Consider the following 24,561-nt stretch of genomic DNA (forward strand, 5'->3'; position numbering starts at 1 on the left):
TGTCCCATTTGTGAATGTCCTAAGCCTACCTGCCTTCTTCCACTCCCTGATAACCTACCCTAAGGGTGGGGAACCTGACCTTCTAGGTCCTTGGGTGCAGCCTTTTGACTGAGTCCAAGTTTTACAGAACAAATCTTTTTATTAAGAGGATTTGTTCTGTGAAGTTTGGATTCAGTCAAAGGTCTGCACTTGAGGCCACAGGTTCCCCACCCCTTCCCCCATCTATTCCCAAACAAAATCTGGGAGCAGAGCATAGTTATTTACAAAGCTTTATTCCAGCAAGGGAGGGGAGCAGGCCCATTGGCAGAGGTAGGGAAAAGGGAACATGGGTGACAGGGCAGATTGAGGGTGAGGGGAACCTTGTCCCACCCCCACCCAGAACAAGTACATATCCCCACACACATAGGCTAGGTTGCATTCCTGGCATTGAAGCAAAACAAAACAAATACAATTCCCCCCAGACCATCTCAGGGTGAGGGAAAGGGCTCCCAGGGATTCAGGCATCTAGGCTCCCCATCAGAAGTGGTAGGAATGGAGGGACACTTGGGCCCCGTGCCCTGGGGAAAGCTAAATAAGGGGAAAGAGGCTACAAGAGGTCCAAGAGGAAAGATGCTGAGAGCTCCTGAAGCCAGAGGAAAGGGGGAGTTCTCATCTTCCTCTGCTGCTCCCCCCACTCTGGGCTTAGGGTCCTGCCCAGTGGGTCTCCTATGCCTAAGAAGAAGGGGGCTCCAAGAAATAGAAGTGGTGGGAGGTTCAATTATTGAGTTCAGTGTCTTGGAATCTTCAACATGAGGCATTGACCAAGACGGGAATGGGACTCAAAATTAACCTGATCTCACCTCCTCATCTCGAGTTGGGGGAGAAAATCGGGGAGTAGTATGGATGGTAAGGGTGGGCATTGGGCATTGTCTGGGGGCCCCGGGCATCAGGAAAGGGACAGGCAAAAAAGCAAACACATAGACTAGCCTCGGTCTCCTAGGTATCAGAAGCTGCAGCCTTGGCAGGTGAGAGGTAGGGGGTAGGGAGTGGGAAACAGTGCTGTTCCCCCATCTTCCTCCCTCTTTAGGGGTCTCCAGAGTTGTTGGTGGAAGGAGGAAACAGCATTCAGGGGTGTTTATGTGCCAGGGACAGGAGGACCAGGATGCTGGGTCCCCTCACCAGGTTCTGCAAGATAGATATGAATGGGTTCAGTATCAAGCCCTCTCTCTGAGCCTGCCCTTTGTCCTCTGGCCCTCCACCCCAATCCAAGTCCTCAACCAGTCCCTGTCCCCCAGTCACAAGCCTGCACATGGTCCCTTGGCCTGTGAGCCTCACCCGTTTGCTGCCTTCTCCAATGCCCTCTGTCTCTCACCATTCTGCACAGTCTCTTCTTCCTCTCTCTTGCCTTCAGAGGTTCCATCCTTCTGGGGCTCATCCAGCGGGGGTGGCCGCTCCCAAGGCCCCTCTAGGCCCTGACCACAAGAAGTCGGTTGCACAGCTATTGGATTTGAGGTGGGAGAGTGGAAGAAGGAACAAAGGCAAATAGCTTTGTTTATCCATCCAGCCCATCTACCTCCTCATCGTATGTATATATATGCCTTAATTGTCTCTGTCTCTCTTCTTTTGTCTCCCTGTTTCTGTCACTTTGCTGGTCCAATTTAGTGTTTTGTTCCTTGACAAATTAGTCCCTTTCTTGCCTATCCCTTAACTTTCCCTGAGGAAAAGCAGACTCCCCTCCCATTTTTTTCCACTTTTATCTTTGGGGGCAGGGAAGAGTACAGAGCCCCCTCCAAACAAACAATTCATCTCTTTCCAGTTCTACCTATCTGAGAGGCTACAACACTGTGCTCTCGGTCTCTCTCTCTCTCTCTCTCTCTCTCTCTCTCTCTCTCTCTCTCTCTCTCTCTCTCTCTCTCTCTCTCTCTCTCTCTCTCTCTCCCTCTCCTATCTCCCATGAATGCAAGTGACTAATTAGGGGACAAGAGTTTAGACAATTAGTTGGCTTACAGAATAAAAGATTCTGACATTCTTCTTCCCACTTACCCCTTCCCCAAGAAGAGGAGATAGAGAACCAAATGTTTACCTTCTTACCTGGGGGCAGGCCATTATTAGTGCTTCTTCATTCCCATGGTCAAATGGGAATGTAAACTTTAAAGTGCTGTATAAATATTGGCTATTAATATTACTTTTCTGTTTGACAAGCCCTATGGGAATAATGCTACAAATGCCGTAGACAGGATGGTGGTTAGATACTATGAACACGGCAATGAACCAAGAGAATGAGTAACATCACTGTTCTAAGAAATTTTCTGTATAAGGCATATCCCCACTTCAGGATTCCTCTGTGGGGCCAGGAGCTCCTTCTGAGGTGTTTTTCTGGACCTGGAAGACTTTCCAGTGGGGTCTCTTTCTGGGTCTAGGGTACCCTCTTTTGTGGTTCTTATGGGTTGGGGAGGGCCTCCACATCTGGGAACTCTTTCTCTAGGGGATCTCTCTAGATTAAGAGCTCCTCTGTGGGGTCTCTCTGGGCATCCTCCTGTGGCATCTTTCTTTGTCTGAGAACCCCTCTATGGTGTCTCCTTGTATCTGGATGCTTTTTTTTTTTAAGCAATCGGGGTTAAGTAACTTGCTCAAGGTTACATGGCCAGTTATTTCTGGGTGTGGTGCTAAGTATCTGAGCCTGGATTTGATCCCCAGGTCATCCCGACACTGGAGCCGGTGCTTTTACTCGCTGTGGTACCTGGCCGCCCCTCTGGATGCTTTATTCATAAACACAAACACCCAGCTGTGATTCCCTGTGGCCTTGTTACTTTTTAGACTTCAGTTTCCACCTCTTTCAAATTATATGTTTGGATTAAATGATCTCTAAGCATATTTCCATCTCTGACAGACTATGATGTTATGCTTAGGATCTTTTTTGGGCCTTCACACTGGCTGTCTCCCATACCTGGAATATATTCTCTCCTCAACTTCTGTCTCATAGCATCCCTTTCTTGTAAGGTCCTTGTGAGTATGTATTGTTTCATTCTTTATTATTTGTCTCTCCAGCATTTGCCTCTAGCACAGTGGTACATAGCAGGTACTTAATAAATACTTGATTGACTGATTTCCTGAACATAGGAGAGGAATAGGTTGGGAATCAAATATTTCAGTTCTCTATCTAGACACTAGAGGGCATTGTTCCCCTCACCACAGGGCAGTGATTTAGATTCCTGAGTCACCTTTGAGTTTGGGGACCTAGGAGGACAACCTAGCACCATAGGACGCTTGAGAGCTCATCTCATCCTGACCTTTACTTCTAGGCTGACCTATATCCATCCTCTGTGGGCAGAGGCTCTCAGGAAATGGAGCTCTCCAGCTTCTTCAAATCCTGTGTCTCCTACCTTTATCTGCAGGGAAGACCTTTCTAATTCTAACCTTAAACCTCCCTGTAGCAGCTCATTCTTCTTGTCTGAGTCTTAGAGGAGATCATGACATTTAGAGTCAGAAAATGTATTAGAGAAGATCTTCTGGATGAACTAAATTCGAACCGAGTACCCCTCCTCAATTTGAGAGCTTAGATCTGGAATATGTCCCATAAGCATTAAAGCTATCCCCCCCACAGTTTTGAAACAATTCATAAGAGAAACTACGAGCCAGAAAGGAGCTGCCCAGGCCCCAACAGTCTCAGATCTTCTAACTCACCAGGATCATTTCTGCCCTTGACAACCTCTGCCTGACTGGAGTCATCTTCCTCCTCTTCTTCCTCCTCCTCTTCTTCTTCCTCCTCCTCTCCCTGACAATGTCGGCTTCCCTGCTCACCTTCCTCTTCTTCTTCATCAGAAGGCTGGTTCTCACTCAGGTTGCTGATGGACTGCAGGTGTGATTCAGCAATGCGCTGGACAGCTGGCACAGAGAGGGCATCGTGGATCATCCATTCCCATGTAGTCACTTAGGACCAGATGGGAAGATGAACCAAGGAATTTGCCCCTGAATTAGGCCTGTGGAAAACTATGGCATTCCTACATGTGAGATAGAGGATGTCACCCATTTTTCTTGTGCCTCCTTATATGGAAAGGGTCAGGGCAGCTTTCAGTAGGCAAACTGAAAAGTGCATGGCAGGGGCTGATGAGTGAGGCCTGGCTGGCACCAGCTGTGCCCATGGTTAGCTCTGAGGTAGAGTTTCTGGCCCCCAGGATCCTGGCAAAAGAGAAGCTCCCCCCCCCAAATACCTTGTGCCAGGCGCCAGAGCCCAGGCAAGACCAAGTGGGCAGAGTATTGAGTCAACGTTCTCTGGCCAGGAAGCCAGCAGCCAATATGGCCTGTGATTCAGCTGGAGAGTGGGCCATGTTCTGGAGCCAGAGTGACAGTGGGCAGAGAGGAAACGCCCAGCTGTACCCCGCCTCCCCAGGGGTACCTGGAAAAAGGGCTTTTTTCCAGAGGGCTATATGCCAGTGTCACAGAAACCTCTCACTACTCTAATTGCCAGGTTGGGTGTGTGCTGGTCCAGAATCACCTCTTTTTTTTTCTGGAAGAAGAGACCAATAATGGTCTGAGCCCCTGGACAGTCTGCCTAGAATCACATGATCATAGATATAGAGTTGGAAGGGACCTCAAAGGCCATTTATTTCAACCCCCTCATTTTCCATATAAGGAAACTAAGGCCAAGGGAAAGTAAATGACTTGCCCAAGGTAATATAGGTAATAAATGTCACGGGGCAGCCAGGTGACGAAATGAATAGAGCACCAGCCCTGGAGTCAGGAAGACTTGAGTTCAAATCTGGCCTCAGACACTTAACAAAAAAACTTGGGCAAGCCACTTAACCCTAATTGCCCTACCTTCCCCCCTCCAAAAAAGCAAAAAAAAAAAAAAGTCAGAGGTAGAATTTGAACCCAGGTCTTCTCCAAAGCCATCACTATTTCCCCTGTAGTCTGGCATGCTGGGGATGGTTCTAGTTGACCCTGGGGCTGAGCATACCACTTACTCTGGTGGGTGCTCCTAATTTCATCTCTCTGTCATTGATTACCCTTGATACCAGTCCAGCCACCCCTGGTGAGTACTGGCTGTCCCCTCTAGGCACCATAGGGTGCTCACAGTCATGAAAGGAGGGTAATACCAAGTTGTATTGAGGTAGACAGTGTCCAGGACCCAGAAAGTTCCTAGCCCAGCCCCCACTGGCTTGACCCACATCCCCTCCTTCCCAGCTCCCTCTGCATTGACCTAGAAAGCAGAAGTCATTACAGGCCTCAGTTGGATAGGGCTGACAAACAGCAGGCTGGGCACAGACCTCACAACAGGGATAGCATAGGCATGGCTCTTACTTCCCCAAGCCAGGCCTACAGCCAGGGAGGAGCCCAACTAGGAGCTATTCCAGTTTGGACTATGTGGGGAGAGAAATGGGTAAATGAGGGGCAGAAACTTTAAGGAGAGTAGAGGAGATGAAAGGGCTGGGAGAGAGTTGTGAGGATGAAGGGGACTCCAGAGGAAGGGGCAAGACTAAAAAATACTGGGGGAGAGAAGGGGAGGAGGTAAAGTCTAGAATGATTTCTGAGCATTTGGACATTAAATGAGCATCAAGGAAAGGAAATTCAGTTTAATGAAGTAGGCTTCTTTTGGAAGTCCACAGCTCAGGTATTTCTTTAGTGGGCCAGGTCCAGCTTCCTGCCTTCTTCTATCCCAACCCCCACTTCTTGGGCACACCCTCTCTCCTCCCGATCCCCAGGTTGGCACAGTGCCCCAGCAGGGAAGGCCCAGGGGGGCCCATCCTGGCTGGAAATCTTGCCTGCTGAGCCTGGGAGCAGAGCAGTCCTGGCTTCTGCCAGCTCCCTGGATGGCAACAGTGCCTCCATTGTCTGTCCACTGGTCCCACCCCCAATGGCCCCTCCACCCCCTTCACTCCACACACCCCGGGAGACCCAGGCCTTCACTAAAGCCTGCCTGACTTTCTGAAAGTTAGAGACGCAATAAAAACATCATAAATCCCTCCACCCTTGTCCTTGATCCCTTGCTCCAGAAGCCAGCATCAGCCCTTAAAACCTGAGACCTCTGTGTCCTGGCTCTCCTTGAGCTCCTAAAAGGCTCAAGATCTTAGGCCAACCCCATTCCCTCTCCAAATGGCTCCCAACCAGTTTCTGTCCTTTTCTTCATATTTCCCTTGCCCTTTCCTCTTTCCTTCCCTGTCCCCTTCAAACTTTCCCCTCTACCATGGTACCTCTCTAATCCCCTCCCAGCCCCCATTCTTCTCCCCCTAATGTCTCCCTACCTTAAGGTTATCTCTCTTCAGTGCCCTGCAATTTCTTACCTCTTACTTTCTAGCTGATCCCAGCCCCTAGCCAAGAAGATAAACAAAAAATAATGATAGCTATAACAGACTTTTGCATAGCGTTTTGAGCTTTGCAAATTGCTAGATGTACATTAATACTTTATGTCACTTGATCCTTCCAGGATCAAGGATCCAGGATCTTAAAGCACTTAGCAACCTGTATGTTCTTCATGCTGTTTTTCTCCCCTTTTCATGCAAAGGAGAAATCACAGAGGTTGAGAGAGACAGAGAACTGCAGGGAATGGCACTGTATGAGTGTGGGGGTAGAAGCAGAGAAAGGGACAGAGAAGTCCAGGGAACCTGGGGGTGAGGGAACAATTTAGTAAAGTCCTCAGAGAAAGAGATGGGAGAATTTAGGAGATGAGATGGGTATAGGAGTCAGTAAAAGAAGAGGTGTGTTCTGATGGAGAAGAAAGGATGGTATTGGGCATACTCAGAGTAAAAGGGGCCCAAGGAGAGAGGAGGCAGAAGCTGAGGCATTCCCCCCACCCCCAACCCAGGGACTCTGAGAATGAATGGGGGAGGAGAATCTCAGAGCTCGTGAGGTGTGAGCAGAGCCTGTAACAATAATAGGTGTGTGTGAGAGGTGGGGAGTGGGGGTTGGGGGGAGCTCCTGGGTGGAGTGAACACTCTGTGCTCATGCTGGAGTCTGGCCTCATTTACCTTTCTGTTTTCTCCCATTTTTCCTCTTCTCCTGCCTGTATCCAACTAGGTCCTTCTCCCCATGTCTCTCTATATCTGCTCATTACGTTGCCCCTCCCCAATTCCTCTTTCTGTGTTGACCTTCCTTTAGGCAGTTGCTACCCCTCAGCCTAAAACACCTGGAGTGCCCTGGCCGCCTGACCCCAGGAGTGGAACATTCCCTGGGCAACATAAGTCCCCACTGAGAGGAACAAGGCTGCCTTTACCCCTCCTCCCCTGGCAGGCCCAGCCAAATCAGATGCCATTACCTAAGAGAAAGTGGAGAGGGGGTAGGGCTGGACCAGAAGGTCCACTGAATCAGAGACTACCCTTCCAGACCCTCAGTCTCTAGGAGCCTCTCCCCTAAGCCTATTGGGAGTGGGGCTAGGGATTTGATTTTTCCTATTATTTCTAGGCAGGAAAAATGCCATGACATTTACCATTCCCCTGTCCCAGGACCTCCTATTTGGGAGAAACCTCAGTGTCCTTCCCTCTTCTTTAGATGGGAATGTTGAGAGCTAGGAGATGAGGAAAGGAGGTGACCCAGGGGCCTGGAAATGGGAGCTAGTCAGTTACCCTGTGACTCATAGGCTATGGTCCCATCTACCTTCTCCTTTCACTCCCAAATCGGATGCACCTGTTGACTTTGGCCGGCATGCTATGCTAGGTAAAGCTACCCCCAGGAGCTCCAGGTGCTCTCATAACACTCCTTCTGGCCTGGGGAAGGGGGGGGGGCTCAGGAAGAGCCTTAGGCAGGAGTTGAGAGTACTTTACGTACTTAGCCCCATATAGTGCTCAGAAGGAGAAGAGTTGGGGACAGAGACCAAGAGATGATGGCTAGAGACATCTTCCCCCTCCCTCTACGTATATACGTAACCATTTGGAAAATGTTCAACACAGAAAAACAGAGAAGATTCAATCTATGTAGATCTTTGCAAACACATGGAAAGGGGAAAGAGGAAGATACTGGTATTGTGGGGATTACCTCTCCTTCAAAGGAAGCAAGAAGGAGGACCTGTCACTCTCCCCTTCCTCAATCTGTGAAGATTAGAATGGTAGTAAACAGGAAACAGGTCGAACATACAAAGTAGGTCGAGAGTTGGGTCCATTTCTTAAAGTGTCAACAATAGGATTTATAGCAAGAAGAAATTTTAGAGAATTTAGACTATTCTCCACTCCACCCCTCCCAAAAGGTAACTGAGGATGGAGGTGGGGAAGTGACTTGCCCAAGGTCATTATACACTCTTAGTTACTGACATAACCAGGTCTCCCAATTCTTAATCAGGTAGGAAGCCAAAGAATTGGGGCTCAGACCCAGGTGTTTTGACTTTAGATTCAGTGCCCTTCTCCCTATACCACACAGTTTATTTAGGAAAGCCACAAAAATGCTTTGTAAACCATGGGGCCCTATTTAAACGTGAACTTTTATTGTATTATACATATGTGCACGCGCACACACACTCCATTAACATTTCTTTAGGTTCTGCCACCTGATTTTTTTTTTTAAGGCTCAAAGACTAAATCTTTTCTTGCTAATGCAACAAACCTTAATTACATGAGGAGGGATGGGGACTGTAGAAGAAAGCAGCCCATTTCAGAGATGCCTTCACTAAAGGTCTCTCTGAATCTCCCCCCTTTCACTCTCTCCAGTCCATCCTCCACATAGTCGCCAAATTAATATTCCTAAAGCACAGGTCTGACCATGTCATTCCCAGGCTCCAGATAGGATAAAATGCCAACTTTCTTGTTTGACATTAAAAACCCTTTGCAATCAGGTTCCAGCCTTTCTTTAAAAAAAAAAGTTAATTTAATTTTTAAAAATGTTTTATTGATATTGATTTTAAAAAAAGTTAATTTAATTTTAAAAAATGTTTTATTGATACTTTTTTTCTATGTCCCATCACTTTCTAATGATTCCCTGTGCCTCACCCTTGTAGAGCCCTCCCTTGTAATGAGTATAGTCAAGAAAGAGAAATCAACATGTTTCCATCCTGTGTTTCTGGGCTGATTATACAGTACTCCCTTCAAGAACTCTTGGTTCCAACCAATCTGTCCGATTTGCTGATGCTCAGCATAGGATATTTCATGTTCCACTCCTATTCCTTTGCCTATCAGGTGTGGGGAACCTACAGTCTCAAGGCCACATGTGACCCTCCAAGTCCTCAAGTGTGGCCTTTTGACAGATTCAAATTTCACAGCACAAAGTGAATCTGTCAAAAGGCCACACTTGAGAACGTAAAGGGTCACATATGGCTCCGAGGCCATAGTTTCCACACCCCTGGAGGCCATCTCTGGTTATAACCCTTTCACTCTTGACCTCTGCCTCTTGGAAATCTTTAGCTTTCTTCAAGGAGGCCTTTCCTGATTCTCTAGTTGTTAGTGTCACTCTCTGAAAGTACTTTGTATTTCTTAGTACACGTTTTGTCTCTATCTACATACATGTTGTATCCAAAATGGAATTTGATAAAAAGGAATTTCTTGGAGGTCAAGGTCAACAATTTCATTTTTCTTTTTGTATCTCCAGCAATTTAATTGATTCCCTCCATCCCCATGTCTGTGCTTATAGCTCCAGGCCCAGAAAGGAGGCAAGGAACAGAGAGAGGAATAAGTATTACCTTTCAGAGAAGGGGGAGTGTAGGCACAGGGGTTGGCTCTCTTGGTCTTGAGGTGGTGCCCCTCACCAGAGGATCTCTGCCAGAGGGAAAGCTTGGGGTTAACAGAGCTACTCATTCTACCTTATCCTTTTCTCCCCCTCCCACAACCACTTGACTCCCTTCCCCATGCCCACTCTATCTCTTTCCTGGTATTCTTTCCTTCTTGGTCCTTCCATCACGCCCTGCCTAGATGCCAAGAAGAAACTGAGCATATTGTCCCTGATATCATGGGTTGTGTAGGGGTTATGCCAGCCTCTAAGGGTGACTCATGGATTTGCCCACCTTGGTCACTGATGCCTGTAGAAAAGGGGGAAGTTGATAATGAGAGAGTCAGAGGTACCTTAGAGCCAGCAGTGACCCTATAAAGTACCTGCCTATTGGCCCTCCCTACAGCTCCTTGGAGGCCCCACCCTATGTCCTGGACCATATCCTGTTTGGAGTATAGGAGGTAGAGTGAGATCAGAGGTGAGAACTATGGGAGCTCTGAACCTCACTTCCATTCTCTAGGCCTATTTCCTCTTCTGTAAAATGAGGACACTAGACTACATCAGGGGTCCTTACCTGATTTTTTGTGTCATGGACCCCTTTGACAATCTGGTAAAGCTTATGGACCCCTTCTAGGAATAATGATTTAAAAAAAAATCATAATTGAGGGAAATGCTAAATTTAAATTAGTGAAAATAAAGATATAAAAATTTTCATCTAACTTCACAGACCCTCCTGGAATCTGTCATTGGCTATAGACCCCATATTAAGAACCTCTGGACTAAATGATCTCTAAGGTTCCTTCCATTTCTGTCTATCTATAGGTCACAGGCAGATATGAATAACTTGTGAATGAGATGGAAATTCACATGCAAATTTATTTTCTGAGTTAATAGCTCAGCCACTTTGCTGATAGGGTGACTCTCAAAAGGACATGGTACTTTGCACAAAAATGTTTAATAAATGTTTGTTGAATCATATCAAATTGGTTGAATTGACTTTGGTGACCTGCTTCTGTTTATATTTCTCTGGGAAACTCTTACCTGATAGGGAGAAGCCTCTTCCTCTGGAACCAGACCATCACCGGACAGAAAAAAAAAAAACAACAATCAAAAAAAGAAAAAAAAATCAGATACTGGAGTCAGTGTAATTGTCCCCAAGCTTAGTCCTCAAGACAGTGTGGTTAGGGGAACCAGCTTTGGACCCCTCCTACCTATTAGTGAGATAGGGTTGACAGGACCTCAGATTACCCAAACTCCAAGACTTACTCCACCTCTTTAGCCTCTAACTAGTAGGACATTTTCCAGGGCTTCTGGAGAAGGAGGTAGAAATCTCCCAGGAGATTGGGGCAAGGGGGCTAACTTGAACAGGAGGGGACTGAGGGACATGCAGAACCCAAGGAAGGGGAGATCAAGGAGAGTAGAGTAGATGGTAGTGGTTAGGGGTAACATCAGGATGGGGACCTACAAGATCAGCTGAGATATAGAGGAACACCAGTGCCTGAACCCCATCTGGATCTGAAGGGATCTCACCTGGAGAAGAGTGTTCTGAAACACGGAACAACATGGCGGGGGTTGGTCTTCGGCGGCGGATCTACAAAAATAGAAAGTGGGAGCCAGGATAGTGAATGCAGCTAACACTCCATTTAGACCCTTAAGCCTACCAGGAGAAAGGAATCCGGGTTCCCTAGGGGCTAATTCAAATAGCCATCTCTAAAGGCATCTCCTCCCTCCATCCTGCATCATCCTTCATCCAGATCTGGAGAAATCGAATGTTTCCTCAGAGTGTTTGAGGAAGTCAGAGGGGAAACACATGCGAGTCTGGCTTCAGTTGCCAGGGCCGTGCTATTCAGGGGAAGATTCCCTCATGTTCCATTTGGCACTGCCCCCCGGTAGGTCAATTCAAGGCCTCCTGGGGAAACCCAATCCACCTCCCGAGATGAGGTAGTGGAGATGGACTCTGCAAGCATTGGAATCATCTCTATCTAGCCTTACGCCAATTTCCAGGTGGAAGAGATTTATGCCCTAGGGTCTTTCTTATAAAGGGGTCTGCTCTCCTTCTATGGACTTTCTCTGTGTCTAATGTTCTGCTATGTAGTCTTGCTGGGTCTGGGAAATCTTCCTTGGAGGGTCTTTCTCTGTCCAGGGGCCCCTTAATAGAGCTTGACTCTGATGTAGGACCCCCAAGTGAACAAACCCAACTCTCTAAGAGGGCTGGAAATGAAAGCCCCCCCCCCCCCAGGTGTCCATGCCATGCCAAGAAGGCAGTGGTTTTAGCCCCAGAGCTGCTTCAAGCGCCTGAAATCCGAAAGTGGAGACATCAATTAATTAGGTCCTCTCTGTGGACTCCAGGGAAATTCACAAAGAGAACCAGGTGAGAGTTAAGATCCAACAATTATCTCCCCCATGCCAGATTACCAACCCTTCCCCCACTCATTCTACCAAAAAAAAAAAAAAATACTGCTTATCATCAAGGGCCCCCAACCCCCGCCCTCCTAAATGAGACCATGTATATGAAAATGCATTTTAGATGGGAAATTGATATATAAATATAAGGGATTGTTGATATTATTGTCTTTATTCCCTTCCCTAGCCCACTTAATGTTTCCTTTAGAGCTGGGACTCACTTTCTTTGCTTTTCTTCTGAAACAACTATATTTCAGCAGCAGGTGATATAGCTGTCATTCTTGACTGGTCAACAAGAGACCCCCCCCCACCCCCCGCCCCACAATCCACCCCCCACTGAGCCAGTGACCCTTTGGGGAAGCATTAAGCCCCAGGGACTGAGTCTCCAGAATGCTGGGCTATTTTTCTCTAGAGTTGGGCGTGGGGTCAGCTTCATTTCAACAAACATTATTTTGAAACGATCTGGGGGAAGGGTCCTGGGGCAGGAGGTCTGGTTGTTCTGTAGTTTCTGTAGTAGGGCTGCAGCTTGTTTCCTTTTTGCATGTGGGGGAAGGGAAGGGAAGGGGTGGGTTGGGTGGGAAGTATTTCCTACAGCCCCACCAGGGGACTCTGAGGATCCCAGGGGAGCCTAGTACCTCAGCCCCAAAGGAGATGAATGGGGCCAGGGGCAAGGTACTTGGAAAGAGAGAAAGCAAGAAGTGGTTCTTCAGGGGATAGGAATAATGGGGTCAGTGTTGGGGTCCCTCGGGAAAGGAGCTCAGCTTTGCTAATGTCCTTTCAGTCCAGCAGTTCTCAGATGGGAGGCAGCATTGCTGTGGGGGAGGAATGGGGACAGTACATATGTGGTGGAGTGGATTAGAGGAGGTTGGAAAGTTCCGTTGGTGATACATTCATGGGCTTGACCCACAAGCACCGAGTACCCCCTGGCTGTTGGCTGCCTAGGACTCTCATTGAAAGATCCAGAGGAGAGGAAGGGGAACTGGTGCCCTAGGAAAAAGTTGACCAACTCTCCAGCTAACTTTTAGAGTTTTGGTTCTCTCCCCACAATTGCCATGTTAACATTCCCCTGGGTAGCAGGAGCTCCCCCTCACCCCTACCCTACTTGCCTCTGTACCGTTTAACCTCACCCCTTGCCCCTAGTCCCAAACCTTTCCCCCTCTAGCAGGCAGGAGTCCAGCCTGGCATTTGGTGGATAGGACAGGTATCCTAGCGAGGGGGAAGAGAAAGTCAAGTAGAATGTTAAAAGGGAGGTGGGTGCCTCCTGGGCAGAGAGAAGGGGGTAGAGTTAGCTCTGGGTGACCACAGGAACATCCAGTGCCCTCCGAGCCCGCTGAGTCCCCTTCTCTGCTTACCATTTCCACCTGGCGAGGGTCTAGCTGGCTCGGGGGCGCAGGCACAGAGAACTGGATCTTCTTTCGGTCTTTGGGATCCATGGTGGGGACTGAGAGGTTGAGGGGGATGGCTCTCCTCTTGCTTCTTCGTTCCGGGGAACCGGAGGAGCCTGTGGGTCCCGAGCTGTTCTTCTCCTCCTGGGGCTCTGCTCCCTCGCTCGACTCCCTCCTTTTCCTTCCCCTCTCCCCTCCCCTTCTCTCCCCTCCCCTTCCCCTCAGAGGGTGCGGTGACAGGCAGGCAACGTGTGGAGGAGGACTGTTCACGCACAGATAAAAATACAGTACTGAGCGATGGGGAATGAGGATTTGCAGGCTTTTTTTTCTTCTCTTCTCACTCTTGTCTCTTTCTGTGTCTCTGTCTCTCACTCTCTCTGCTTCTCTCAATCTCCCTGTCTCTGTGTGGAGGGAGGGAGGGAGGGAGGGAGGGAGGGAGGGAGAGAGAGAGGGAGAGAGAGAGAGAGAGAGAGAGAGAGAGAGAGAGAGAGAGAGAGAGAGAGAGAGAGAGTGTCTGTCTGCTTGTCCCTCCTGCCCACTCCCTTGGGCTCTGGCCTCAGGGTCGAATCCCAGCCCTCTTGGTTTAGGACTGGCACCTAGGTAGTTTAAGAGAGGGTGTTTAGAAAGGTGACCAATGAGAGGAGAACTGTTTTCTCTTTGGGACTGGAAGGAGGTGGGGTAGAGAGTTGGAGCCAAGTTGGGGGGGGTGCCTCAGGCTGGGGGCCCCCTGCTGGATCCCCAGAACTGGAAGCTGCATTATTGATGGAATCCAGCAGAGTGGATAATGGGGGTGGGGGAGTGTCAAGAGGGCAGCAGGGAGGGGGTACTGGGGCTTGAGCCTTTAACTATTTCATCTTTGGGATGCTCTGAGTCCCAGGGGGAGGATAGGGTCAAAAAGAATATGGATGCTTGGCCAGGCTACATGAGTATGTGAAGATGTCAGGTGTGCAGGAATGTGTTGATGTGCTGGTGGGTGTATCAGAGTGTGTAGGAGTATAGAAGTAGGAGCATGTGAAAACGTGTAACATCTTCCCCTATGTCTGCTCCCTTCATGCACATAGGGGAGAGAGAAGTGCATGTGTGTGCATGCACACTTCTGAGTGTATGTGTGTAAGTATATAGGAGTGTGAGCATGGGGACCCATGTATGTATGTGGAATCTATTCATCAGCTTTTGTCTGCTTAGCACTTCAGAAAATGTATGAGGCATGTTCCTCATATACACTCATAGCTGAGAGGGAAGAGCAGTAGGGCAGCATTAGGGTTGAGACAACTCTGAGGGTATTGAGCTGGGGGAGGGGAGTGACTGTCATTTTATGTGGGAAGCAGGAACAGAGTGAGGAGGGACAGAAATGCAAGGAGATAAATATGTATTACATGTGTATTTTGTCACAGGTGTATTTTACTCTGTTCATCATAGAGCCATAAGCTATCTGAGCTGGAAGGGAGCTTAGAACATAGAACGTCAGAGCTGGTAGGGAACTTAGAACATGGAACATAAAATGTCAGAGCTAGAAGGGACCTTAGAACATAAAATCTACAATGTCAGAGTTGGAAGGGAGCTTAGAAAATAGAACATAAATGTCAGAGCTGGTAGGGAGCTTAGAACATAGAATCTAGAATGTTAGAGCTGGAAGGGAGCTTAGAATATAGAACATAAAATGCCAGAGCTGGTAGGGAGCTTAGAACAAAGAACATAAAATGTCAGAGATTGAGGGGAGCTTAGAACACAGAATCTAGAATGTCACAACTGGAAAGGAGCTTAGAATATAGAATAGAGCTGGAAGGGAGCTTAGAACACTGAATCTAGAATGTCCAATCTGGAAGGAATTTAAAAACATACAGTGCAGATTGTCAGAGATGAAAGGGACCTTAGAACATATGATATAGAATATCAGAGCTAGAAAGAATATCAGCTAGAAAAGAACAAAAATGTCAGAGGTGGAAGAGACTTGAGCACATTTTATGTAAACCCTTCATTTTACAGATGATGACCCTGAGTTGAGAACACCAAGCACTTTGGAGGGGAAGTGACTCGATTAAGGACATGCAGCTAGTTAATGGTATTGTAGAGCTAAGAGACCAAAGAACCTAGGTCTTCCTGTTGACTGATTGACTAACCCATCATCCAGGGTTCTTCCTAATGTACCGTATTTCCTCTTGTTAAATGTATGTCAACATAATGATATAAAAGTGTCTATGTATCCATAAATCAGTAAATCAACAAACATTTATTAAGTTTCTACTATGTACCAGCCACTGGGCTGGGTGCTGGCAATACAAATATTAAAATTAAGCAGTCTCTGACCTGGATGAACTTGCATTCAAACAGGGGAAGCAATGAGTACATGTAGAATATGTATCTGCATCACTTTGTATGTGTATGTTTGTGTTTTCTGTGTATCTTTGTTTTCTTAGTGTATATGTCTCTGGTGGGAGGCAATGTATCACAGTGGATTGAAGGACCAGACTTAATCAGTCACTCAACAAGCACTTATTATATGCTGATGCTAATCTATGGAGATATAAATGGGAAAGGAACAAGGATTTAAGTGCCTACAATTGCCAGGCACCTGGCTAAGCATTTTACAAGTATTATCTCAGTTGATCCTCACAACAATCCTAGGAAAGAGGTGCTATTATTAGCAATTATGGCAAAGTGGATAGACCACTGGGCTTGGAGTCAGGAACACTCAAACCCAGCCTCAGAAACTTCCTAGCTGTGTGACCTTGGGCAAGTCATGTAACCTGTCACTGGAAAAAGAAATGGCAAACCACTCTAGTATCTTTGCCAAGAATACCCTATGGACTGAGGTCCACAGGGTCATAAAGAGTTGAACTTGATTGAAATGACTGAACAACAACAACATTATTATCCTTATTTTACAGTTGAGGGAACTGAAAAAGACAAGTTAAATGACTAGCTCAGGATCACAACCTGTAATCAGCTGAGGTTAGATTTAAACTCAGGTCTTCTGACTCCAAGCCCTGTACTCTATCAACTGTATCACCTAGCTGCCTCTAATTTATATACAGAATATATAAAGAAAGGCAAAATCAGTCCCTATCCTCAAGGAGCTAACATTCTAATGAGGGAGAAAACATGTAAACAGATCAGTATATATGAAGTAAATAAAAAATAGGTAGAAAGTAATTTCACAGGGGAAAGACACCCACAACTAGGGGAACTGAGAAAGGCCTGTAAAGAATGAGTTATGAGCAAAATCTTTCAAGAGACCAAGGGAGCTGAGAGGCAGAGGGAAGAAGGGAGGGCATTCTAGGTGTGGGGGACAGCCCGTGCAAAGACGTGGAGATAGGAAATAGGGACTATTGTGTGGGAGGAACAAGTAAGCCAATGTGATAGGATTGTAGAGTGGAGAGGAGTAAGAAGACTGGAAGAGATTTAGATGCCAAAGAGAGGCATTTATATTTGTTCATGGAGGTAATAGAGAGTCATTGAAGTAAGTAGGCAATTTAGGAAACTGGCTATGCAGAGGATGGATCAGAGTGGGAGAGACTTGAGGTAGAGAATCCAGTTAGGAGGCTAAAGCATTAATTGGGACAGCTAGGTGATGGATGGGTAGAGCTCAGGGCTTGAAGTCAGGAGGACCTGAGTTCAAATTCAGATTCAGACATGTCCTAGCTATGTGAACCTGAGCAAGTCACTTAACCCAGTTTGCTTCAGTTTCCTCATCTGTCAAATGATCTGGAGAAAGAAATAGCAAACTACTGCAGTATCTCTGCCAAGAAAACCCCAAATGGGGTCATGGAGAGTCCCCATCATGACTGAAAAATGACTGAACAACAAAAGCAATAATCCAGGTGATGAGGGATTAAACTAGGGTGGTGGCTGTGTGAGTAGAGATGAGGGGACATAGATGAGAGATGGTGTGAAGATCGAAATAAGATGTGAGAACAGTAACATGTATGGGCCAATGGAGTGAGCAGTGACACTGAGGTTGTGAGCCTCGGTGTGAGATTGGAAGGGTGGTAGTGCCCTCCACAGTGATAGGGAAATTGGGAAGAGGGGAGGTTTGGAGGAAAAGAGAATGAATTCTGTTTGGGACATATTGAGTTTGAGTCATCTACAAGATATCCAGCTCAAGGGTGGCTAGGTGGCTCAGTGAATAGAGAACTGGCCCTGCAGTCAGGAGGACCTGAGTTCAAATCTGATGTCAGACACTTAACACAAAAACTAACCGTGTGACCTTGGGCAAGTCACTTAAGCCCAATTGCCTTCCAAAAAGCAAAAAAAAAAAAAGACATGTAGCTCAAAATTCTTAAGGCCATTGTCTTTCTTTTCACTTGCCTCCCTCCACCCTGGCCTCCCTACACACACACACACACACACACACACACACACACACACACACACACACGCACGCCATAGTTGGACAACTAGGTGGCTCAGTAGATAGACCACCAGGCCTGGGTCAGGAACACACTTGAGTTCAAATCCAGCCTCAGACACTTACTAGCTGTGTGACCCTGAGCAAATTACTATTCACCTCAGTTTTCTCATCTGTAAAATGAGCTGGAGAAGGAAATAGCAAATCACCCCAGTATCTTTGCCATCCAGTATTTTGGGGGTTTTCTTAAACCCCAAATAGGGTCACAAACAGTTGGACATGACTGAAAAACAGCTGAACAACAACAAAGATATACATATATATGATATATAAAGATATGTACATTAGGGAGATATATATGTGTGTGTATGCATTGTATATATGAATAATATGCATAATGATGATACTTGAACCTATATGGGCTGATGAGATCACCAAATCAGAAAAGAGAAGACCTCAAGACAGAGCCTTGGGAGACACCCATAGCTAGTGGGAGTGATATGGATGAGGGTCCACCAAAGACTGAGGAGGGGTCTGAGAGGTAGGAGGAGAACTAAGAGAGAGCAGGGTCATGGAGAACTAGAAAGAAGAGAACATGCAGTAAGAGAAGATGATGAGCGGTGACATGGACCTTGATGCCATCCCAGCACTATGACACAGGGCACCTTACTTAGACTCTCAGAACTCTAGGTCAATGGTATCACACTCAGAAACTGATCACTGCCACTACACATTGAGAAGACCACAAATTAACATCATCTCTGTTGTGCTGTATTTTTATTTTTTCATTAAACATTCCCAATTTTAATACTGTTAGGGTCCCCCTGGACAGGGAGTTTGACACCTCTGCTCTGGATAACTCTTTAAGACTAGAAATTTCATAGAAGGTGTCACTGATCTTGGTTGAGTGTTTCATCATCCTTGACTTCCCTATATCACAGTTCCAGTCTCTATCCCCGTGTGTCTGGATATACCTCAAAAGGATGGTGTGTCTGTGTGAGTGTGTGTGTGCCCCTTAGGGCTCTCCTGTGTTAGTATATCTGTGCTTACCAGCATAGTGTAGTTGATGAAAATCATGCTGGATTTTTAATAAGGAAACTTGGGTTTGAGTTCTGACCCTAGCATTTAGTAGTTGTGTGACCTTGGATCTCATTAGATAGGCCTCAGTTTCTCCTTTGTGAAATGTGGGGGTTGGCCCTTGTGTGAGTGAGAAGCATTTTCTTTCTAATAAATAAAACAATGTTGGAGACTGACTTAGATCTCTGAGATCCTTCCAGCTCTATGTTGTGTGATAAAAGATTTATGATGTATGCATACTTGTAGGTGTGTAAGGCTTGTTCGTATCTCTGTAGGACTATGTGTCTTGGTAGTGACATTCTGTGCCCGTGACCTGACTTTGTAGCCCTCTTCAGGACTCTAGATGTATGTATATCTTTGTATGTTTGTACACTAGTCTACAGCCTCCTTGGCTGGGTGTTTATGTTGGCTGCTCCTCCTCTTGGTCACAATCAGGAATTAGATGGGCCAGCTTGAAGTTGGGGGAGTTGTTACCTCCCTCCCTTCTTCCCCAGCTCGCCACACTCCTGCTTCCCACACTCCACCTTTGCCACTCCCCCAGTGACGTTTTCAATAACCTCCTTGGGCTCAGAGTCTAGGCCTCCCATAGTGGTGCCTTTGATGGTTGGAAGAAGGAAAGCAGGAACAATTCTTTGAAAACAAAGGTTGTTGGGTTGAATGAATTCCCTTGTACAGGGCATGCTCCTGGCAGTAATTTTAGGATCAGGAGAGAAAGGGTGGTAAAACTTTTACAGAAGTACTAACTTTAGGCCCTGGGATAGGGGTGGGGGACAAGGAATTGGAAATCTTTAGCCCTTCTTCCCACCCTCATCCACTCAGGCTCAGCCTGACTTACTATATTTGTTGACTTATAAGCTTGTAGCAAAGCAGGCCGGATGCAAGGACACTGGTATTAGGGTGTGGGCATCACTGGCACTGCCCGTGCTCCATTGGCATCAAAACTCTGAGACACAGTGGAACTGGCAAGCAGGGTTGGCCTGGAACTCCCCCATACACACACACACATACACACCTAGTATTTTGAGGGAAAGGACATTTGGCAGTACCCTCAGCACAGTAAACAAGGCGTGCCCAGCTGATGTCCCTACAGTTGAATGGACACAATGAAGCCATGTCCTGGGCAATACTTGGAGGGTGGGCATGGACCTAGATCAGTCAGAGAGCAAAGATGAAGAACAGAATGATGCAGTAGAAAGAACAGGGAGAGATTTGACATCAGAGGAACTGGATTTGAATCCTAGCTATATTATAGTTCCTCTGTGACCTTGGGCAAGTCACAACCTCTATAGTCTTCTGTTTTTGTCATCAGCAGAAGGGGGGAGGCCAGTCTCAATAACTGATAATATCTCTTTTAGATCTAAATATATGATTCTATGAGAGGGAAATGCTGTCTGAATTGAGAGTCATGACCCAGGACAAATGACTTAGTTTTTCTAGGTCTCAGTTTTCTCACCTATAATATGAGAAAGTTTATAGATAATTTCTGAATCCTGTGAACCTATATGGAGGATGGGGAAAAGGGAAGATGTAGGCAGTGTGGGATCATGAACTGAATAGAAGGAGAAGGGATAAGATGGGAGAGGAAAGGTCCTGGAATGGAGACGGAAAGAGTCTCAGGGGAACTCAGAACCTGGTCCATAGAAACTGGTAGGAGAGGGATGCAGGTGGCCAAGAGAACAGATGGGTGATGAGAGGAGGGTAAAGAGAGGACAGTGAGTCACTACCCCTTCCTTCCTTCTCTTCTCCCTCCTCCTCCCCCCTCCCCCCTCCCCCTACCCTCCACTGACAGTCTGTTTGGCTCCTGCATGAGTAGGGCTGGGGCCTGGAGAAGAGGAAACTCTTGATAAAATATTCTAAGCCATAAAGTCAATGGGAGGTACATAAATCACAGGTCATATAGACTCATGATGGGGCTCATATAGGCCTATGATGACCTACATTAGCCCTTCCAGATCTTAACATATCCTATAAGAGGAAGATGTGGCCTGGATCGAGTGTCGTGACCTAGGGCAAATTTCTTAGCTTCTCTGGGCCTTGCTCTTGAGGATGATTTAGTCTTCAGGGCAGAGGTGAGTTACAAGAGCAGGACAGGGAGGGAGCCACTTAGATGGGGAGAGTAGTAACCTTGGGCAAGTCACACCACCCTATAGGCCTCAGTTTCTTCTGATAGAGGTTGGACTGGATCATCTTTAAGATCCCTTCAAACTAGAAACCTATAGGCCCTACCCAAGTCCCAACACTTCCTTCTTGCAGGCTTATGGATGAAGATTCTCTGATGGTTTTAGGGGGTGGGGTGAGTAATATGGAGAAAGAGGAGCAGGCAAAGAATTCAACTGTGCAGGCAGACCCAGGCATGGGAGTCACCTTGGGTTTGAAGAAGCATTAATAATGGGTAAAGCTGTAATGCAGCAGAAAGAGAAGACCTGGGTTGGGGTGGAATTATTTGCCCCTTGCTTTGCTCCTTGCTAGCTCTGTAACCTTGGGTAAGCCATATCCCCTCCTCTGGACCTTAGTTTCCAACTCTATAAAGTGAAGGGGCTGGCTTGGATGGGGTTTAAAATCCCAGCTCTAAGTATAAAAATCTCAGCCCCTCCCCCTTTCTTTCCTCTCTTTCCCAAGCCTCTGAAAGCCTTGACCCCACTAAGCCCTACATGTCAAGGGCTCCAGAATAGGAAGGGGTAAGGGAATTGGGGTAGGGGAGGGACTGACAGACCAGGACAGGAATGAAGAGAAAGACAGGTGAGGAGAAAGCACGAAGAGACAGGAAGGAAAACAGCAATAGAAAGAAAGAGACAGAGAAACAAAGACAGAAAAAGGAGGCAGTTAAAGAGAGACAGAGAGATCAGAAAAGAGTGAGTGAGGGAGTAAAAATAGCAGAACATTAAGATAATTGCAGCTCACAGCTCTGCCCTCCGTTAGGAATTAAATGAGGTTTTATTACTTTGATTTTTTCTCCTCTGGATCCTACGCGATTGCAAACCTCCTCAAGAACTTGGGAAAAAACTTTTTTTCAGGTGGGTGGGAAAGAGGTGGGGGTTGTAGGAGGGAAGAGAAGGGTAACTAGGGTATCAGAGGTCACCTAGAGAAAAGGAATGGGTATTGGGGGAGGGAAAGGCCATGGAGACTAGGGGATAGGGACAGGGGCTAAGGCTAACTATTGTGTATTTCAATATTAAATTAGCCCAATGCAAATGAAATGCAAAATACCCTGCTAGTTCTTTATTATTCATAAGGCAGCAACACAGGTACTTTGAGTAAAAGGAGCAAATAAATCCTAGATACTCAAATCTGGTCTTCTAGGTGACAGCTCTTCCCACCACTCCCCACCCTTCCCCACCCCATAGGTTTGATTTAATAATTATAGCTGTGTGACCTTAGGCAAGTCAACCCCTCTCTCTGGGCTTCATTTTCCTCTTCTATAAAATGACAGAGGTAGACTTTTAATATACTTTTCAGGTCTCACTTTCTTTAATTTCTGACTTTCCTTCTTTTATCACAACCCTAAACAATGCAGACTAGTTCATTCCCTGCCTTTTGGAGGGTAGGTTTTGTGCTATGCTGTTTCAGAAGATGGAAGGGAGCCTCAAATCTGACTTTGTCCCGGAGATCAAGGACTGAAGTTCCAGTTGTGACCAGCAGGTGTCAGCAGCCAGCCAGGATTTCCTACTGTGCCATCAGCTGGCGCAGATAGGGCTGGCACCACCTCTGTTAGGAGCTGGGCATCACATCCATGACCTTGGCATCATGAAGCCAGAGCCAGCCCAGGCTGGATGGCAGGGACATTGGCACACTGCTGCTGGCATAGAATCCCCTAGAAACCCTGGGCATTGGCTAGAGATAAGCAGCATAGGAAGGGTTGGGGTGGCAGACGGTCATAGGGACTACCCAGGCACTGGTGGCCCAGCACCTCCATTGGGCACTTTGGAAATTGTCTGGAACCTTGAAATGAACAAATATCATTACATCTTCTGGAGACTCATGCTGTTTAGTGGGGGGAAGAGGGGAGGTTGCAAGAAGAAAAGGATCTTCTTGGTGACAAGGGGATTGGTAACACACTGTTGGACGATACTTTGAGACTTGGGACAGCAGGCATCCCTATGGGAGAGTAGAGTGAGACTCTGGAACGACCAGGATTTTGGAATACATGGGCTGAGACTCCCCTCTGGTGGCAGAAATGGGAACAGCGCACATCTTTATCTTCTGGCACTCCCAGGAGGCAGTTGGGAGTAACAGCAGTGCCAATCTCAGGAGAGGACCCGCCCAACTCATTGTGGGAGTATCTTCTGTCTGGGGGTACCTGGACAAATGCTGACTTCCTGCTTTGGACACTGTCTGGTGCCCTCCAGAGGTGCCAGCTGTCCTGAAGAAAAGAATTCCTCCTTCTGGAGCCTGTTTTTCCCCTCCCCAGCATACACACTACCCTCCCCTCAACCCCTCAGCAGCCAGCCTCATACACACACTCCAATCCCGGTCCAGTCGACTGCCTCCATTCCCTGAAGAAGAGGCCTAAAGTTAAAACAGCTGTTAATTTATAAACCAATTTTTCCGTGACTGCTTAATAAATCGCCAGCAGCTGCCATGCCCTCTCCTACCGCTCAAGCTCCCGGCCCGGTGGGGGGAGGGGGGCCCTCACAGAGAAGCTCTGAACTACTGAGCCCTATGCCTCCCCTGACATTCTCCATTTTCCAAAGCCCCCTGGGGAATATGGGGGCTGGTAAGGGCAGTTCACTGGACTTTAAATCTTAGAGCTCGGTTTGAACCTTTCTTACTTTGGGACAGCCAAGGTAGGAGTGGGTTCCCTGAAACACTTAAAAGCTCTGTTCAGAAGTTGGGAGGGGGACTGTGCCTCTCAGCTAAAGAGATCTCTAGGGATCATCTAGGAGTATCTCAGAGGTTCTCTTGGTCTAGGATATTCTAGCTTTGGGGAGTGGGGTGGGAAAGAGATGAATGTGCCTCAATTAAAAAGGTACCACAGAGACAGAGACAGAGGCAGGAAATGTTACCTGCCTGATGCAGACAACCCAGAGGAACTCTGGTGCATAAACTCCCAGTTTGCCTTCCCCCCCCATCACATTCACTTCCCTTCTCCATTTCCATTTCCTCTCAGATCCTGTTTTCTTTTTTGTAGTAGGATGGATGGAAAGGAAGGAGAGCTGGAGGATTCTTTCCTTCCCTAATGGAGAGGACCCTTCTCTCCTTCCTCATCCTCATGACTTCTTGGTACTGACCTGAAGTACTAAGGATTGAATAGCTGTCCTTGCCCCTGACAACCTCCCTTATTGCTCCCCTTCCTTATCCTATTTTCCAGGGATCAGTAGGTGAACCTTGACCCAGGAGGGCAAGGGAACTGATCCAGCTATGTCCCTCCTGCAGGCAGAGGGCTAGGGACTAGAAGGAACAGATCTGGCATATTAATCTCTTCCTCCTTGCTGCTGAACCCCAGATGCTCTTGGGATAAACTAGGACAGTGGTTCTCAAACTTTTTTGTGTCAGGATCCCTTTACATCTTCAAAATGATTGAAAATTCCAAAGAACTTTCCCTTATATGAGTGTCTATTAATACTTATATGAATATCTATTGATATTTACTGCATTCAAAATTAAAATATCCTAATATTATTATGACAAAAGTTTTGACCTCCTGAACCCCCCTGAGATCCTAGACCACAGTTTACAAACTGCTGGACTAGAGACCATATCTTGGGTAGTTCCTCTCCCCTTGTCCTATATAAGCTGGGAATTGGG

The 24,561-nt window shown here is 46.9% G+C and overlaps 1 protein-coding gene across 2 annotated transcripts; it reads right to left on the reverse strand.

Moving 5' to 3' along the window:
• Positions 1-255: 255 nt before the first annotated feature.
• Positions 256-13,786, reverse strand: PPP1R1B (protein phosphatase 1 regulatory inhibitor subunit 1B). 2 transcript variants are annotated; one of them, XM_069074279.1, is made up of 7 exons: positions 13,359-13,786; positions 11,134-11,194; positions 10,645-10,667; positions 9,578-9,653; positions 3,664-3,864; positions 1,315-1,477; positions 256-1,164 (listed from the first exon to the last, which is right to left on the reverse strand). In XM_069074279.1, the coding sequence occupies exons 1-7, from the start codon at positions 13,437-13,439 to the stop codon at positions 1,155-1,157; spliced, it is 615 nt and encodes a 204-aa protein (XP_068930380.1). In that variant the 5' UTR covers positions 13,440-13,786; the 3' UTR covers positions 256-1,154. The 2 variants fall into 2 exon arrangements, with proteins under 2 accessions (XP_068930380.1, XP_068930379.1); XM_069074278.1 differs by having other exon boundaries at positions 1,352-1,477; positions 13,359-13,783.
• Positions 13,787-24,561: the final 10,775 nt, after the last annotated feature.

This window comes from Petaurus breviceps, unplaced genomic scaffold (genome assembly GCF_028583685.1).
Source record: "Petaurus breviceps papuanus isolate PSGF00001 unplaced genomic scaffold, PetGlider_PUasm1.0 90887, whole genome shotgun sequence".
NCBI classification, from domain to species: Eukaryota; Metazoa; Chordata; class Mammalia; order Diprotodontia; family Petauridae; genus Petaurus; species Petaurus breviceps.